Source organism: Podarcis pityusensis (genome assembly GCF_964106645.2).
Source record: "Podarcis pityusensis genome assembly, chromosome: 1".
Lineage (NCBI taxonomy): Eukaryota > Metazoa > Chordata > Lepidosauria > Squamata > Lacertidae > Podarcis > Podarcis pityusensis.
In genome coordinates this window covers 58,371,199-58,391,063 of record NC_138028.1, presented here as the reverse complement: position 1 = coordinate 58,391,063, position 19,865 = coordinate 58,371,199, and the positions used below count along the sequence as shown (strand labels likewise).

Sequence of the window (19,865 nt, the reverse complement as noted above, 5' to 3'; positions counted from 1 at the left end):
ACCAAACAGCCGCATCACAGCCAGCATCCTTGGAACACGAGCCAGAACCCGGAGCCCGGACCAGGGAACACCCCAGGCCACAACGCACACGTAGGCCGCCGGCATACCTTGAGGACTATGAATGCGACCTCCCGGGCAGGACTGGAACTTAGAGGGGAGGGGTGTTATGTACTGAGTTGAATAGGATCCAAACTGTAGCAGTCTGATTGGTCCTAGAACAATAGGATCCAAAAGGCAGCAGTCGGATTGGTCCTAGAACAATAGGATTCAGAATGCAGCAGTCTGATTGGTCCTAGAACAATGCAGCAGTATGATTGGTTGGCAGGAACCACCCAATCCTGCTCCAGATAGAAGTGAATCCACAACCTGATTGGCTTACAGTAGAATTCCAGAATTAGCCAATCATGTGCAGCCCATTGTGTAAATAATGTATATAAAGCAGATACTGTGAGGGGACATTTATTCATTCCTCCTCACCACTATGAGCTGAATAAAGAGCATGAAATCACTTTGCGACTCTGAGTATATTTCAGGAGCCTTTGAGCAAAGGTGATCCCAGAGGAGGGGGGTGAAATGCAAGCAAGCTTGTACTCTTTGGCAAGAATGTATTGTATAATGTCATCTGAAGAACTCTGCATGTGTATGCTTTGCTTTTCCAGATGTCTGAGCTCAAGATGTGGACACCAGGAGCATTTTGGAGATGGCAACAAGATCAGTGCCAACAGCATGCACCCACCGCTCCTTCTTTGTGCAGAGCCCTCTTTGGGCATATAACACATGAAGGGGGCTAATTCTTGTTGAATGTTTTATGTTCACACTGGAAAACTGAGCCTATTTGAGCTAACCAACATCTACAGTGGGATGAGAAGGATTTATAAAACCAGCGCCTCAATATTCTCCTCCTCTATGTTGATGCAGTTTACCATGAAAGACCGTGAGCTGCAGATTAGGAAGCCTCTGGTTCAAATCACACTTATTCCATTATCTCACTAGGTAGGCACAGGCAAAGCACATTTTTTTCCTGAGCCTCAGCTCCTCAACCTGCAGTTTGTGGGTAATAATGCTGACTGGCCTTAAAGGGTTATTGTTATTATTAATAATAATAATTGTAGAACACCTTTCAATAAGAGTTCTAACTTAACTGTAAGGACTGAAGTGGGATAATGCATTGTACATGAAGTGTTTTCAACTCTGTAATTACAACGGAATCAGATGCCTCGCTCTTTGTACCACCACACTATAGCTTTCTTTTCTTGTCATTTCTTTCTTGTGACCGGCAGCTTGCTTGTGAATCCTATTCCAATAAGGCATGGAGAAACACTGGTGGTGAATATTGTTCTAGCAACTATTTTCATCTTCCCAATCACTTCTGGTTTGCAGTAGAAAGTGATGCAGGGGATAGCCATCTGCATAATTCCCCCCAATTCACTTCTTTTTGCAAAACAGGATTCGTGATGGCATAGAGGCTATGGCATCTGAAACAGGAAAAGATTATATGCATGTTCTCGGGTGTTCAGTGGGTCAGCTGCCTGCTGCCTTAGGTTGCACTTGGCCTAGAATTTCTCATGTATTGACATCTCCTCTAAACAATGCCCATGGCCTGTATTGGAAATGTACAGTTCTTGAAATTCCATATCTCACTTTAAAGCAAATGCACTGTTATATACAGTCTCAGCGCTCATCCTCTTGCCAGTGCTCAGCAAATTGATGATTACATGTTTGGGATCAGAAAGCCATGACCATCAAAAGCTTCCACCATGTGATATTTTATATCATCACTATGATATTTTATTATGCATTTATTATTACAACAACTGTATTTATATAATTGCTTTGATTTTTTTTAATGTTGTGTAGATAGAATGCTATGGTGTTGACACTGGTGTTCTATGCTGTAACCTGCCCTGTGGTCTTTTGACAAAAGGAGGAAGGAAGGAAGGAAGGAAGGAAGGGAGGGAGGGAGGGACCACAATACCTCAAGGACCGCCTCTTCCCATATGAACCTACCCGGACCCTGAGATCATTCTGAGGCCCTCCTTTGTGTGCCGCCTCCTCGAGAGGTCCAGAGGGCGGCAACATGAGAACAGGCCTTCTCTGCTGTGGCTCCCCGTCTATGGAATGCTCTCCTCAGGGAAGTTTGTCTGGCGCCTTCATTATACACCTTTAGGCGCCAGGCAAAAATGCTCCTTTTTAACCAAGCCTTTGGTTGATCTTATTGCCATCCAACACCCTTTTAGAATATGGCTCTTTTTGGGGATGGGGTTTATTGGATTATTGTTTTTGGTTTGATTTTATATATTGTGGTCTTGTTTGTGAACCGCCCTGAGACCTCGGGGTATAGGGCGGTGTATAAATTGAATAAATAATAATAAATAATTATTATTTTAAGGGCCGGTGTCAGTGTAGTGATTCAAAGATGGACCAATGAAAATACCAAGTCACTGAAAAGGTACACTGAAAATATATGAGAACAACATAAGCATTCTACTGCATCAGGCCAAAGGCCCATCTAGTCCAGCATCCTGTTCTCACAGTGGCCAACGATACGCCTATGGGAAGCTTGAAAGAAGGACCAGAGCACAACAGCACTCTCCCATGTTAATCCAAGAGAAATGTAGACAATAGAGCTCATATTAGTGTTCTTCCTAACCTACTTTTGTCTCTCTTGATTCATCCCCCTTCCCTTCATTGCAAATCTATCCCCACCTTTTTTGTGTAAAGTCCATTTTTCTTGGAAACAAAAGTCTGTTGGTGGGGGCATTCATTACTTCCTATGAAGTTATCACTGCCACTTTCATAATAAATTATTGCAGGGAATAATTAAAATTTCAGAACTGCACAAAGCCCCAATGTCCTCAAATAGCTGAAGCCCAGAAATTCCTTTGTTACTAATCCTGTGCTCTCTGAAGTCAGTGGACCATCACAAAGCATAAAAATAACTGGTGCCTCACAGCAGACCTTTACTTCTTGCCATCTTAAATTTCACTGTGAGACTTGATGGGCCTTTTAAAAGGGGTTGATGTTTTCTCTTAGTAAGCAGCCAGAAGCCTTAGCTATTCAATTGCGACTGAAAGATTTCTTTAAAAACCTATTCGTGGGGTGTTTCTTTGTTTAAACACTTTCCAGTGATGGACTGTGTGCCCAGCAGAAACCTTTTAAAAATTCAACACACACCTAGACTACATAATAAATCTTTACTGAAAACTCATTTCTTATGAAAATAATAATTTTATACCTCGAACAAACATCACAGTCACATGTGATTTCCTATTTAGCTTACTGCATTGGTTGTTCACTCTCTTTCCTATTTCTTCTACTGTATATATTTCTATTTTGTAATGAATTGCAATCCTACAGAATAAAGTTTCCCCCCATGCAAACTGACATTTAAAAATTTCACAGTCACAACAGAGAAAAAGTTACTCAGATTGCTACTACACTTTTCTTTCCAAAATACCTTGCTTTTTTATTCGTCCTTTATATTCCCATGTTTCACCTTTTTTCATAGTTTCGCTTAGAGATACACAAGTTATCTCCTTGTCTTGCGTGCCTTTTCTTTATTGTGACACATATTATTATTGCTGTTAGGGCAAAACTGAGTTTTCACCTACAAAATTTTGCAGGGCAAAAGGAGTAAGGAGATAAGTTATGGAGGGGGAGGTCCAGAAATCCGTCTTGCTCAATTCTTTCCAGTACTATTTGTGTGTGTGTGTGTGTGTCTGTGTGTGTGTGTGTGTGTGTGTATTATTCTATCATTAAACTAAGGTAAGTAAGAAGTAACAATAACCGAATCTAACAAAGGCACTAAGAAAAAGAATGCTTCTGAAAATCCTTATTTAATTTTGGCCAAAGCTCTACATTGAGAAAGTAATGCAGCCAGCTACAAGACTGACTTGCTGATGATCTAATTAGAAAATGTTGGTGAAACCAGCAAGTTAAGAGCAGATCCTGAGATATGATCTGCATAAGGTAGAGAGATAAAAGGGTCTATAGAGCACAAGACATTACTTCCAGTAACTCTTACTGGGAGGAGTGTCTGGACAGAGGAGCTGCAAGGAGATAAAATGGGGGAGACCATAACATTATTTATTTGCACTGTTAGTCATTTAAATATATTTTTTAAAGTCTCTACACAACTAACCCAGAAAATAAAAGCCAAAGGCATTGCATAAAACCCGACAATGCTTTACAATAAAACCATTAGAAAACCTATAAAACAAATCCAGAAATGGAAGAAAATGTAAGCCACAGAAAACGTTTCATCTATAAACAAGAGAACAGTTTATATAATACATCAAATACAGTATAACCGCATCTTACACAGGGTTTGCTTCCAAGGGTTCCATGTGTACTCAAGCCTTTGGAACCAACCCCCCCCCCCCCCCGGGGCATCCTGGTGCTTCCGGAACCAGTGTGCTGCCTCCATAAGCCCCAGAATGTTCTCACAAGATCTCACGGGAACAAGCAAGTTCCTCAAATATCTCATAGGAGCATTCCAGGCCAAGCAAGAAAAGAAAACCTTGCTTGGAAAGCAAGATAGAGTTTAAAAGCTCTTTTTGTGCTGGGAAAATCTGGCGCGAAGAGTTTTTAAGTTCTCTGTCTTGCTTCTCAAGCAAGGCTCTCTCTACATGCCAGTGCCACATATAACTTGAAGGATTTCAACCAGTCAGCTTTCAAATACATATAGGTGAAATTGCACAAGTTGAATGTGCTTAAGAAGCGATCATACTGTAGATTTTACCTGGCACCAAAAATGATTTTAATGATGGTGCCAAGCAAGCCTCCCAAGGGAAAGCATTCCACCATGGGGGAACCCTAGCTGAAAATGCCCTCTCCCTTGTTGACTTTCCTCAGGGGAGAATCTCATACTAAGACCAAAATGCCCAGGTAGGTTTACAGCAGGAGAGATGCTTGAAAAGATATTGTGGTTATGAGCTGTACAGAGCTTTATAGGTCAATACCAGCATGCTGAATGAGCTTGGAAATGTATAGGCCGCCAGCGTAGCGTTATATGATCAGCGTAGCGTTATATGATCGGTGTTATATGATCAGCTTGCATTAAGCCTATCAGCAATAAGGCAGTCATATTCTGCCACCAACTGTAGTTCCTGAAAAGTCTTCAAAGTTAGCCCCACGTAAAGCATGTTACAATAATTTAATCATGAGGTTTCTCCACATGACTGAGACTACCTATGCCTCAGAAGACAACAGAAGATTCTGGAGGATCTCAAAATTATGGACCTGCTCTTCCTCAGCTGTGCCACTCAAGTGGACGCCACTCAATAAGTGGGACAAGCCCACGTTTAAACTTGATGGAGTTATCATGTCACATCTCATTTGACTATAACCCTAAGCCTGCCAACTCTCCCATGACCAAAGGAATGGACCATCCCTCCCCTTGACAGTGTTCTGTGGGGAGAGAAAGGTCAGAGGTAACAAGTGTGGAAGCTGCAGTGCCCATGGCTGCATCTAAAGACTCAGGGCCAGCCCACCCCTGAGATAAGGTGAGGCAACCACCTCAGGTGGCAGGATCCACAGGGGAAGCAGATTAAGCCTCCAAAGAAGTGCTGTAGCCACTGCCATGGTAGCAGCAATGTTTGTGGCATACTCCTTGGAAACTGGATCTGCTACCTCCTCGGAGATGCTCCCCCAATGCTGCCTCTACTGCAGCCTCTTAGTAAATGGGAGGCCCTGCTGGTCTCCTCCTGCCCCGCCCAGCATGATTCAGAATGGGCCCCTTTCCCTTCTGCAATTTTCTTTTGAGTCCCACTTCAACTGCCAGGTAAGACTGATTTGATTCCCCTGCCCTTGTTCCTGATACAAATCTTCACTCACCCCGTCTTCTCTGGCCAAAGTAGGAGCATTTTGTGGTTTGCCTCAAGTGCCAAAAAAGTAAAGACTTAATTCATAGAGATGAATTGCTGTAAAACATGATAGGCAGTATGGTTTGGTGACAGACCAGAAAGACCCACATTAAAATCCCTCCTTACTGGATCAATAACTCTCACCGTGCCTAACCTACCTCAAAAGATTATTGGGAAGATAAAATGTGGGAGGAGCATGAACACCACCCTGAGCTGCTCAAAAGAAGGGAACGATCAAAATATAATAAACAAAGCATAAATGATACAGGACGTGAACAATGCAGAGGAACTTTGGCACCTTTCTCAAATCCTGAATGTTACTATGAAAAATAAGAACAAATATCTAATTTCCAGCTTGGCTACCTAACATGTATGTTTGGCATGCCAAACAAATTGCATGGCATTTATAATTATACTGATTATATTGAACTGGAAACATTCGTGTACTCTATTGAAATACATAGAACTGATTTTAGATACTGAGGTGGTGCTTGCCTATGGATGTTACTTTTTTGGGGGGGTAGGTATTCCTGAGCTCAAAATAGAAGTTGGAAAAGATTATCCTTAAAGAACCACATATGACAAAACTGACTACTTTTTAGATTCATAACATCTTGCACTAAACATAAAACCATGAAGATTTCAGGACTATTATTCTGGTTAGTATTATTTTAAAAATGTACTTTACATGAGAATTTCTTTGTAGAATATGAATAAAGGTTAAGATTACTCATAACTGAAATGGTGAATGAACATGGCTACAATACATGCTTGTTCTTGCTCCCCTTTTTAGTTCTATTAAGCAAGGCAAGATAAAAATAGAGCCACTCACACATGCTGCTCACTGTCTCAGGGATTTATGTTCCTTTTTATTTAATGTTCCTATAGTGTTTGTGTTTTTTGTTTGCTTAAAGCTGTTTGCTTTTTAAACTGAAACATATACAACAGTCTGCAAGAATCTGATTTTTTTAAAGAAAAAACCTCAGTGCTGAACAGTTCATTTTAAAAAGCCAAAAATAAATGGTAGAATTAAACCAGATGGCAGTTAATTTAAATTCTTGCTCAGGAATCAACAATATTGACCTCAATCACACCAGTTTCAGAATAACTGCTTGAAAAGCAAACAGACATAAACGACACCATTTCCTATTTGTTCAAAATATAAACAAAATGCATTTTTCATTTTATGCAGCATGTCGACTGTCCTGATTTCTGGAAAACCAACATACTTTTCTTTATTCCAAAGCAAATGCCATACTAAAAGCACACAACGTACAGAATAAGCTCAGCAGCCATTTGGTATCGACACACACAGAAAAAATTAAATTACAAAAAATATATGCTTGAAAACACCCACAAACCATCACATATACACATCTCTGTATAATTATAGAGGAATACAAGAACTCTGACTTGAAGCCTAGCAACAGTATCCAAGTATTAGTTAGTCTGCTAATCAACTACCCAAAACTCACACACCACCACCTCAATGTGTTTCATATTTAAAAATAAAACCCCTCTTGTTTCTATCTTCAGAGCTGCTGAAGGAGAAGGTAAACGATAAAACAAACCTTGTTCACTTGAGGAAGAACAACCCATGTCATTTAATCCATCTGATAATTCATCTCACCACAAAGAGCCAAGGCAAAACAAAATAAAAAGATTTAAAAATAGGTTATCCAAGTAAAGGATTCTCAGTTCGCAGCATATTTAATATGTGCATAGCTGTATTTAAAGAGACCTTCAAGATTCCTATATATATTATTGCTGGTTTTTTGTATCTCCATCCTATAGAAGCCATAGTTAAAGCTGTATAGCAAATGCTTTCTAAACCTTCTGTGCTCATTTACTTGCAGACAGCTGTAGACTGGATGAAAACAATCAGGGATTAACTTTTCTATTCATCACAGCTTTTAATCCATTACTTTCCCTTCAGTCTTCAATAAAAATAAATAGATAAATAAAAATAAAATGCTGCAACTAATTGCAGTAAGAAGAGGGCAAATACATGTCAATCAATGGGGTTTAGCTGCTGGACAGTTTGTTAAAGCCTTGCAGTGTTCAAAGATGCAATGTTGGTTTTCAGCACAAAAATAAAATGGTATTGTACAGACACTGAACTGTAAGATCTTTCCAGATCTCAACAACAATTGACAGTGCCCAGTTATTTTAGAAAATGCTCCAATATATCAGAAATGTTTATAAAAGCTTATTACTGGGAATGTAAGATTTGAAGAATGCAAGGTGATAGGTTGTGTTCAGTGTGATGCTTGAAATACAAATGTGTGTAAAAGAAATTTGTGACAGATTAACTGGATACCTTTCACTCCCTGAATGTCAGTAAACAATAAAGATGTCTTGTTCTTTCAAATCATGTCATAAAATAAATCACCTTGAAATGTGACTTTCAGTCTTAATATTTTATCTTTTTGCCCCTGCCTCATATCGTTCCAATGAAAAATTTGATCAAATATGAAACTGACAAGTGTTAATGATATAAGAATTCATTTCTTATAGGGCAAGGGATTCTAGCCCAATCCTTTTCCCATTAAGTACTGGAAATGGGGTGTAACAAGTGCACTGCTAATGAAATACCCCAATCAAGGGGCTTATTTAGATGTAATTTGCCCCTCAGAATAGGAGGGGCAGTCATGGGATCTCCTAGCCCCACCTCTTTACCCAAGGAGGGTCCTAAAGAGGTCACAGAGGAGAAGCTGGTTGAGAAAGGTGGGGGGTGGGGTGGATAGAAGTTCCTTCACACAGGCCCCTTGATGTTATGTCCCTGTTGCAGGATGGTACTGCGAGTTGTACAAATGTTTAGGATAAGGAACTGCTATTCAAGGTTGTGTTTTTTCTTTGACACAACACACACACACACAGAGAGAGAGGTCCTAGGATACAACCTAATTGTTGTATAAGCAAACCTCAGTACAGACTATGATGCAAGACTGATTGAGGATAATTATCAGCAGATACTGAAGACGTGTTCCAGACACAATTCAAAGTGGTGGTTATGAAACACAGCACACTACATGATTCGGGGCCAGGTTATCTGAAAGACCACATTCTCCCTTAACTTCTTAGCCTAATTTTATGATCTTGAGAGAGGTCCTTCTGTCTGTTCCATCAACATCTGAAGCATGTTGGGTAGAACTTGAGAAAGGGTCTTGATGACTGGTTCCAATGGCGGCTCAGATAGTCCTGTCTGTAATGAACTTTCTCCAGGAGGCAAATATAATAATATTAAGATAAACCTTTGGCTCATAACTATTTTATATATGTTGAAACTGGTTTTAAGTGGTTCTTTCTATTGGTTTTATCTGACACATTTTTTCTCTGTGTGTTTTATTGCATTTAGGGGTATATGGGATGTTAGAGGAGGGATAGTACCTCTGATGGAGAGCACATTTGGTCCCCACCCTGCACTTACCTAACACCTGTGGCTCCTAGAAGCTGTCAGCATGTGACAGTGGCCATACCTTGGAAATGGCTTTGATTGGCCAGCTAAATCAGGCAAAGGTGGCTGATAGTTCTCGATGAGTTAGGGACTTCCCCTGCATGCAAAGACAGGCTCTGGCAGATTGAGCGGATGAGACCAATAGTGGGTCTAATGGTCAAGAAGGCAGTTACTGCATGTGTTGTAGAGGGAAGTGAGGGGCAGATGGGGCTCATCAACCTGAGAAGGTAGCCCATCTAGGAGAAGGAAAACTTCTGCTGGGTATCTTGCAGGATATCTTCAGGAGAAGAAAAGGCTAAAGAGTAAACCCTAAACAAATCCAGAGTGGAGTCCCTAAGATGGTTGGATGGCGCCTGGTATGCCTTCTTCTGGCAACTCCTGCAGCCAAGCTGGTGCCAAACATATTGCTCTGTTTTCATTTGGACCACGTGAGCGAGGCCAAGAGGGAGGTCTTGTTGTCTGGGCAGCCCAGGACCTCCATATACACTGCCCAGACTTGTGCCCCAGGAAAGTCACTTTGGTGCAGCTAAAGGAGTGGTTTCACTTCACTCCCAGAGGTGCATTCCACCGTCTTTTGAGACAGATGGATGCCAACAATTATATTTTGTTTGTATTGTGATAGTCACTTTGAGTACCATTTAGTGGAAAGGTGGATCACAAATTTTTTTAAAGGATAAATAATGAAGGAATGGAAATCTAACAGTGCATCCCTATGCATGCAAACACAAAAATAACCTCCTTGAGATATAGGATGAGGCCTTGTCCAGTGATATATTCCTTTTGGTCTGAAGTTGTTACTCGTATCAAATTTGTATTGGCAAAATGCTTGATATTTGCAGGTATTCGTCTGCTTTTATCTCTGTAGTATAAGGCTTAACAAACGGAAAACAGATGTAGATTGCAAGCCCTTACGGTGAAGTGTAAGTATTGAAGCCCTGAAGGATAAATACCCACCATCTATTACACAATGGTTTTAGACCTCGCTGCCCTGGCTACATTCAAATATATTGTATAGAGACATCAATTCATGTGGGAACCTATTTGGACAATGGGAGGGTTTATATTAACTTATATGTTTAATTTAAGATTTGTGTCCTTATGGTCACTCTATCCACACTGTGAGCTGATGGTGGTGTTAGCACAGGAATGGCCTGTGAGATCCCACAAGGGCATCTCTTGACTTCCAGATCCAGTGCCCCAAGTGGACCTTGCCCCACCCCTGCCTCATTTCCATGTATACATGGAACCCTTGGAACCAAACACCCACGCAATATAGAGCATTACTGTACATAGTGAGGTTCCTGCCTAATGTTCATGAGGTGTATCTGAAGTGCAATCACCAGTGCATGGAATTCCAAGTACGGTCAGACTATAGAATAAGAGCACTGTAATACTGGAATTTATCTTCTACCCCTTCTAACTCCTAGCATGGCTGTCAGCCCAGCAGCAGATCTTTGATGTCCCCAAAGGCCTCAGCTACATACTTTTCTGTCCTTTTGAGCACCAAGGTCAGCTAATGTGACTTTAAGGGAGCAAATGTTCCCTGAGAGCCAGAAGCATGCACTCATAACTGCCACCCCACAGGAAAATAAGTGTACATATGATGCTGTGTAATATATTGGACATTTCCTGTAAAAACAGGAAATGGTTGAAACATGCTTATAAGGTTGGCATGGACCTTCATGACATGGAAAAGGACACAACTGCAAAGGTCTGGTGAAACAAGCATGTTTCAACCATTTCCCCTATACCACTCAGTAAACACTGAGCAAAGCAGTACTCAGCATTCTTCAGTGTAACATCTATAGAGAAGGCTCTAACCCATGCCCTACTCTATAGTAGTCCCTAAATGACAGAATATGGTACAGCAACTCCTCAGATTATATTTCAGCTGATAATGGAGGATATCCAATGAAAGAAGAAAGTCTTCAGCCATACTCAGAGTAGATAAATTAAAACCAAGGGACAAGTCCACTTTTTTTAATAGGCCTTTTCTGAGTATGGTTAACATTAGACATTATTACCCATTGTTACTACAAAATATACAAATTGGAAACATCTGGTATCTCCACTGGTCACAATCATCTATGAGTATGTATGTATGTATGTTCTTTGCTTATAATTGAATATAGTAACTTTATTGAATAGAAGTCGTAATTTACATGCTGATATATATATTACATACCTATATCAGTTTCCTTGTGATTCTTGATATATTCAGCGAGCTCAAAATTTCCAGCAATTATTGCCACCTAAAAGATGAAAGAACAGAGTGCATTTAAGATTTTGGGGTTAAATTTTATGTCCCATATGTGATTAAAATTCTAGTAGCAGATACAGACAAATATCAAGTAGATACTTTTCCCTATATAACATCCTTGCTGATGCTTATTTTTAAACTTTCACATACAGTTCATATGCATGCTGGCTGTAAAACAGATGCTTTGGATTTCCATAGATGCATATTTTAACATCATAGGACTCATGTTGCCCAATGGTGATTCATAGAAATAGTTTGTTGGCCACAGAATCGGTAGAAGCACAGTTGGCAACAACACCTCCAAATATTGACATATTCTTCCATCAACAGACAAAAAAGTAATGGATTACAATACACAAACAAAATAAAATAAAATTCACTGGAGGAGGCCTTATTAAGATTTTGCAGAAATTTACTTGGTGGGGTTCTGATGCAAAATATTGTGATCAGTCAGGTGTTTTTGACAGTAGGGACACTGAAAACTGCTTTATACCAGGTCAGACTATTTGCCCATCTCAACTGGACAAATCAGCTACTTCCTGGTCTTCTTTTTAACTTATGATACCAGTAACTGAACCTGGAACCTACAGCACCCTAAAAGCATGTTCTCTGTCATACTGTATGATTATCTCTATTGCAAATGCCATAATTCTCCCCACTCGAATATTTGTAAAATAATCATAAAATTTACTGCTTTTAAACTGTTCAGTTTAACAAACTTTTCTGCTGTGTTGTATTTGTATTGATTATATATTGTATTTCATATGTTGTATGATGCTTTAATGGCCCTTTGGGACAAAAAGTGGCAATCAGATGAATAAATAAAAGGGAGTCAATGTCAAGGCAGTTAAATGTGTGTTCACATGACAAGATGAAAATCGTAATTGGCTCTGCAGATACCTGCAAACATTATTCCTTAACCTGTCTTTCCTTTAAAGAGTTCCTGTAAGGCAGGTTAGAGGAGAGAGAGTGACTGACCCAAAGTCACCTAGTACTCTTAGGTTATACAAGCTAAGGACTTTCAAGCTAAATTAGGAAGACTGCAGCATCTTCATGATCTATGATCTATGAAGATTACAATATTAATCAGTTAAAAACCAGATAGGAGGACTAAATGGATTGCCCTTATAATGGATGAATGAATGTAAAAATCTCTTATTTCCCCAGGAATCTGGATTGGAACCAACGCTTTTTAACTTCTTAGTAAATGATCTAGGCTTAGGGCTGAGCACTGAAGTGGCATGTTTACTAGTGATGACAAATTATTAAGGGAGCAAAATCAAAAAAGGGATTGCAAGGCACTCCAAACTGAGAGAATAGGGAACAACATGGCTAATGTGGATCAATGTTAAATGTAAAGTGATGCATGATGTACCGGTATATACAGTAATGGGGTCTGAGCTGGCACTGACTGACCAGGAAGGAGAACTTGGGTTGTGATGTATAGCACAATGAAAACATTGATTCAGAGTCCAGCAACTGTGAAAAAGGTGAATTCCATAGGGATCATTAGTCAATATTGTAAACCTGAGGTGCAAATCTATGGTGCACCCACACCTGGAATTTTGTGTATAGTTCTGGTTAAAAAGGTAAAGGTACCCCTGCTCGTACGGGCCAGTCTTGCCAGACTCTAGGGTTGTGCGCTCATCTCACTCTATAGGCCGGGAGCCAGCGCTGTCCGCAGACACTTCCGGGTCACGTGGCCAGCGTGACAAGCTGCATCTGGCGAGCCAGCGCAGCACACGGAACGCCGTTTACCTTCCCACTATAAAGCGGTCCCTATTTATCTACTTGCACCCGGGGGTGCTTTTGAACTGCTAGGTTGGCAGGCGCTGGGACCGAACGATGGGAGCGCACCCCGCCACGGGGATTCAAACCGCCGACCATGTTCTGGTTACTGTATCACAAAAAGTATATTTTAGAGTTGGGAAAGGTACTGTAAAGAGCAACTGAAATGATCAAGGGACAGAAACAAGCCCCCTGTTACCATTATTTGAGCATTCTTAATTTAGAGGGGGAAGGAAACAAGAAAGTGAGACATAGTGTGTGGGCAGCGTAGTTATGCATGTTATGAAAGAAGTGGACTTTAAAAAGCTATACTTCCTGTCATATAAATAATAGTAGAACCTGGGCTCATCCAAGTAAACCGAATGGCAGAAGATTTAGGACAGACTGTGAATAGTTGGAACTATGGAATTCATTACTGTAAGATGTGGTGATGACCACCAACTCAGACAGCTTTTAAAAGGGATTAGACAAATTCCTCAAAGATAAGATTATTAAGGACTGCATACTACCTTCAGGAACAGATGCAGCATGCCTTTGAATGCCAGCTTGCTAGGGAACAGCAGTGGGAGAGAGCTATTTCCCTCATGTCCTACTTGAGGACTTCCCATAGGCATCTCGATGGCTACGGCGGAAATTACTAGACTAGACAAGTCCCTGGCCAGAGGCATCAGGGCTGTTCTTATGTCCTTAGGACAGGCCCACCCCCAAAGGGAATGGAAACCTGCAAAAATGTTAATGCACGTGGCAGGATTCAATTAATAAATCCCTGCACAAAGACTTCTGCTTGTGCAGAGGGTTTCGCCCTTGCTCCCCCACCCAAACTGGGGGCTGGGGGCTTGCTCTCCAAATTGGCTTGGGGGCTGGAGAGTCCCTGGAACAGCATGTGGTGGGAGAAGAGAGATTTTCTGTTAGGTGATTGCCCTAGTGGAAGAACTGCCGTATTACAACGTTGAATTCCCCCCACAGTAATTTCTGAGTAAATTCTGATAGTGACTTTGATTGAGTAAATGAGGGTGATTGGGGGGTGGGGTTTCATACTTATTTTAGTCACCTGTTTAAGACTGCGTGCTAACCTTCCTCCATGTCTAATCTACCTCACTGCTGAAAATTTATTCAAGGTACTCTTACCTGATCGTCACTTTTTAACTATGATATCTAGCAAAAGAAGAGCATTGCCTTCGCAATTCTAAGAAACAAAACTTGTCATGTTCAAGAGTTAAATGCTCTATTTTATATATGTACCATTTCCTGCAGTACTGTGCAGTTAATTCACAGATAAACATCATATGGTGTGCTAAGGTACAGAGAGAATGAGTGATTTGGCAATACCCACTGCAACTGACATTGTTATGATTCTCTCCACGGTAATAGTTTTATACATGTAGCGAAGCTAAATAGGACTCTTTTCCACAAATACATTCATTAACCTCAGTAAGATAAGCAGCCAATCAGTGTAAGTATATCTGAACCTGCCCTTTAGTAATGAATGCGCCATAATTTTAAGAAATATATGATTTCTTTTGTGGGCTGCAAGCTCTCTGTAGCAATGGAGCTTGGAAAAATAAACATCTGTATTAATTCAGGCTGCTTCTGGCAGGCTCAATTCATGTAAGTTCAAGTACTGTAATGTTCCTTTAGAGATAAGGGGTATGGGCTCATCATCAACTTATGCTCATCCAATGACAACAATTTATTTTAAGCAACACAACCTCTCAGTCTTAACACCCAGAACTCAAACATTGAAGAGTTACAGCTATTAAATCTAAGGCACATTTTTTAAATGACAGAATATTTGATGTGAAGCAGTAAATCTCCTCCACACAAAAAAGGTAAATATGTTTTATAGCTCCAGAGAGAGACATTTTCATTAATACTGCTCAAGCATTAAAATGGAAGAACAGTAACAGCTCCCTCCTGATCTTGACAGCAGCTCATTTCCAAAGGAACCGTCAGTCTCAGCTCAATTTATCTGAATGTGGCTGAAACATGGTGTCAAGGTGTAACAGCAAAAAAGTAAAAATATTTCCATACTTTATGACAAAACATTAAAAAGCACTATGCATAATAAAAAATGCAATACTTTAACACAATCAGTTCACTGCCTGCTTAGCTTAGAGAGACCTCATTCTTTTGTAATTTAATTATGTCTTGAATATTAGGAGCCTGCAGCCAAATAATTGGCTACTTAGATTTCATTAAAGCTCTTAAAACTCCATACAGTGGTACCTCTGGATACGAACGGGATCCGTTCCGGAGCCCCGTTCGCATGCAGAAGCAAACGCAACTCGCATCTGCGCGTGCGTGGGTCGCGATTTGCCGCTTCCGTGCATGCGTGCGACGTCATTTTGACCATCTGCTCATGCGCAAGCGGCAAAAACCGGAAATAACGCGTACCGTTGCTTCCGGGTCACTGCAGAGCGCAACCTGAAAGCGCTCAACCTGAAGCACATTTAACTCAAGGTATGACTATTTCCACCTATAGTTTTCAGCCCACTCATTACCTGGTCCACTTCATTAAGCAACTCTGCCCTTGGCCTTTTAAGGATTCCAATCTCCCCACATGCCCCATAACCCCGTGCATACAGGTCCTCTCGACCTTAAACACCACGCAGCTTCTTCAGAGCCCTCCCTTTCAATTCATCCATGTTTGAGCTCCTCTGCCTTTTTATTCAATCCTCCTCCTTTTGCCTACTTGTCCTTTAGGTCCATGTTTTCTCAATTAACATGTGAGGAGGCCATACCTCTCCATTCTGATGGACCTGCTGGATGTTGACTTTAACATACAAAGCCCTAAATTACTTAGGACCCAATTACTTGATGAAACACTTATCTCCCTACCTGTAAGGCTGGAATGGGATAGGACCTTCTTTTGGCAAGCCCGTTTGTGGAACTCCTTCCCTATGCTACTCCTCATTGATGGCTTTTAAAGGACGGCTTAAAAACCTTATTCATACAGTCATTGAGGAAAGGGCTGTGTGTTGTTCTGGCTATCTTTTATGCTGCTGCTATTATTATTTTATTATTAACTTAATGTGATTTAATTGTGTTTGACTTAATTCTAATGGGTCTATTGTGTGCATTTACCACCTTGGGAACCTACAGGATGAGATACTGTTTATAATTATAAACAAATAAATGTTGCTGAACTTTCATGAATCCTGACTTTTGGCCATGCTGGTTGAGGCTGTTGAGAGCTAGAGTCCAGCAACCTTTGAATTAATTCCAAGTAATTTCAGTCCAAGAGAAGAGCTGTTTTTACCTGACAGAAAGATCAAGTAGTTTTATCTTGCTTTTCTATGGCTTCAATTGAACTACCCCGGGGAGGTGGGGAGTGGATGAAGTATTAGGGTTGACCAATGACAAAACCTGCTTCTCATTCCAGATGTTAGGGCACCATCATAATGGCGCTTTTCAGTACCATACATGCGCCACACCATTGTGGGATTATTGCTAGCATTCCAGAATCCCAAAAGACTTCTGTGGATCATTCACACCTGCGCTTACATTGTGTAAAAAAAAGGGGGGGCAAAGTGTGGAAAAGGATAACTGGTGGTAGAAGAACTCTGCTACTTGGAGCAGGGGGCGGGGGACAATTCATCTCCATCACAATTCTTCCTGGTTCTATTCTTATTTTTATTCTCATGGGCAATAAAGTTGCATGAAATTATGCAGAAGTTTATTTTATGATAAAAACATTTTTTTGCCTTTGAGGCATGAGAAAGCAGAGTAAGCATATTTCTCTACTGTATGGTTTAATAAAGTCTAAAACCTGCCAAGACCCAGCTGTATGCAATTGTACTGTGTATTGTAAAACGAGCTCAATGTGATGGGTGCTGATTATAATAATACAGTAGAATGCCACAAATCTTAAGTGGTATCCATTATCAGATCTCTTGTAAGAAGAACAATTTCAAGATACAAATTGGGTATTGTTTGGTGATCACTGAAATCATTCTGTGTTTCAAATCTCTGTAGCTGGTGTAGAAGAAGTCAAAGTAACATAAACTCATCTAGTAGTGCAGCCTGCGGTAATTCCATATCATTTTAATGCCAATGTATGCATGTTTGATGCATGAAAATAAATAACACATACCTATGGCTCAATTCTTTTGGAAAATATAATTCTTCATAATATAAAAATGTTCTTAAATTCAGGATCCCCCCAATGTTAGAGCTAAAATATTACATAAGAGCATGATGCCCCATTTCTAGGGTGATGGGTAAGGAAGCACATGATGAGATTCCATACAGCTTTGCTTTGAGTGACCAGATAGGCCTACAATACTGTACTTTTTAAATCACAGGATGATCATATCCTGGCTTCATAAAATTTAAGATATGAATGAGGCTTGTGGCCATGTATGCCGTCTCTTCACTCTTTTGCTGCACATGAACCCAGTAAGTATTTCATTAACTATACTTTCCCATTTCGTACAGACCAGGAAAGTATGGTTAATCCATTCAGAAGAAGCCAGGATACAAACAAATGGTTTGATGAAACAGGAAAATGTAGTTTAAAAAAAACAAAAAACTTTCTGGGTTATTTTGTTCAGATGATTTGAACCAACACACTCACCAGGTTTACACATAAAGTTAAGCCAAACCATGGCTTAGAACAAATGCAAGTGTTCCCAGAGAGATCATGGTTGCTATATTCCTCCCCTGGTCCTGCCACTACTGGGTTAATAATAATAATAATAATAATAATAATAATTTATATTCCACCCTCCCCAGCCGAAGCCGGGCTCAGAGCGGCTAACAGCAGTAAAATGATAAAACATTCTAAAATCATTTCATTATAAAATTAATTCAAATCAGATTACAGTAATGGCAACCATTGGGCTAGAGTTCTGTGAGGATTGCCAAAGGAGGGAGTCAGGCTGTGCCCTGGCCAAAGGCCTGGTGGAACAGCTCTGTCTTGCAGGCCCTGCGGAAAGATGGCAAGTCCCGCAGGGCCCTAGTCTCTTGTGACAGAGCGTTCCACCAGATCGGAGCCACAGCCGAAAAAGCCCTGGCTCTGGTTGAGGCCAGCCTAACCTGTCTGTGGCCTGGGACCTCCAAGATGTTTTTGTTTGAAGACCTTAAGTTCCTCTGTGGGACATACCAGGAGAGGCGGTCCCGTAGGTTAAGTCAGGGGTTAAGTCATGGTTTGACTTGGTATGTCATCCCAACCTTGGTTGATGGTTTGTCTGCAATATGCAAACCATGAGCCCCTGGAGTGAGTAGCAGGTGAGAAGCACATAAACCGCAATCTCCTCTCTGAAAACCCAAGGCATTCACACTACCATGGTTTAGCTTTGTGTTACATATAAACTGAGGCAGTATGTAGCACAGGGAATTTTAGCAGGTACAGTTTGTCACATAGAGAAGTGAAAAGCTGTGCCTATTCCTCAGCTGCCCTGCTCTTAGAGGTACACGAGTCCTGTACTCTGTGTGTCAGGACACCCTACCGATTATGATGCCAAGTTTGTCTTGATTTTGTGTTAAAGAATAAATGCAACAAACAGGACCCGGAGGCCTATCTATATTCCTCATGACAGAATTTCCAAACAAAATGAAAAAACACAGTCATCTTGTCCAACAGTGGATAGGACAGATTGTGGATAATTAATAAATAAATAAATAAAATTTATTATTTATACCCCGCCCATCTAGCTGGGTTTCCCCAGCCACTCTGGGCGGCTCCCAACAGAATTAAAAGCACAATAAATAGAACATCAAACAGTAAAAACTTCCCTAAACAGGGCTGCCTTCAGATGTCTTCTAAAAGTCAGATAGTTGTTCATTTCCTTGACATCTGATGGGAGGGCATTCCACAGGGTGAGCGCCACCACCGATAAGGCCCTCTGCCTGGTTCCCTGTAACCTCATTTCTTGGAGAGAGGGAACTACCAGAAGGCCCTCAGAGCTGGACCTCAGTGTCTGGGCTGAATGATGGGGGTGGAGATGCTCCTTTAGGTATACTGGGCCGAGGCCATTTATGGCTTTAAAGGTCAGCACCAATACTTTGAATTGTGCTCAGAAACACTTCTAATTCATGTAAACCTAGGCCTGACCAAGTTAAAAGACCACAACCCCATACAATGTGGTATAATAAAATGTCAGGCAAAATATATTTTGATAAAGGTTTCATTCATAGGGAATGTGAAGTTATTCAAGATAAATGACAGTATCATTTCAAAGTAGCGCCTCAGAAATTCAATTGGGAGTGAGTTTTATGAATGTGTGATAGATGATAGATAGATAGATATAAAATCACTATATACCGTGAAAGTTAAGGACATGTAGAATGGTGGTATGCTAAACCTAGTACTAAACAGTAATCTCTGGCTGGTTTCCATTGAACTCCAGAATTTGTGGAGGCGGTTCAGATTACTGAACAGATGATAAAAGACAAGAATGATTGGTTACATGAAAACTTTTTGCAATTATTTCCCAAGTATCTGGATGCGTTTCAAACTTGTTTCCAACCTGACCTTTGAGCATGAACTGCCCTA

The 19,865-nt window shown here is 40.6% G+C and overlaps 1 protein-coding gene across 5 annotated transcripts in view; it reads right to left on the bottom strand.

The window, feature by feature from the left end:
* Positions 1-19,865, bottom strand: part of SHANK2 (SH3 and multiple ankyrin repeat domains 2) — a 343,989-nt gene that overhangs the window by 239,355 nt on the left and 84,769 nt on the right. For all 5 annotated transcript variants that reach the window (XM_080982494.1, XM_080982496.1, XM_080982491.1 and 2 more), the window contains exon 10: positions 11,507-11,573. In XM_080982494.1, the coding sequence (XP_080838620.1) occupies positions 11,507-11,573 (67 nt within the window). The remainder of the gene's footprint in view (positions 1-11,506; positions 11,574-19,865) is intronic.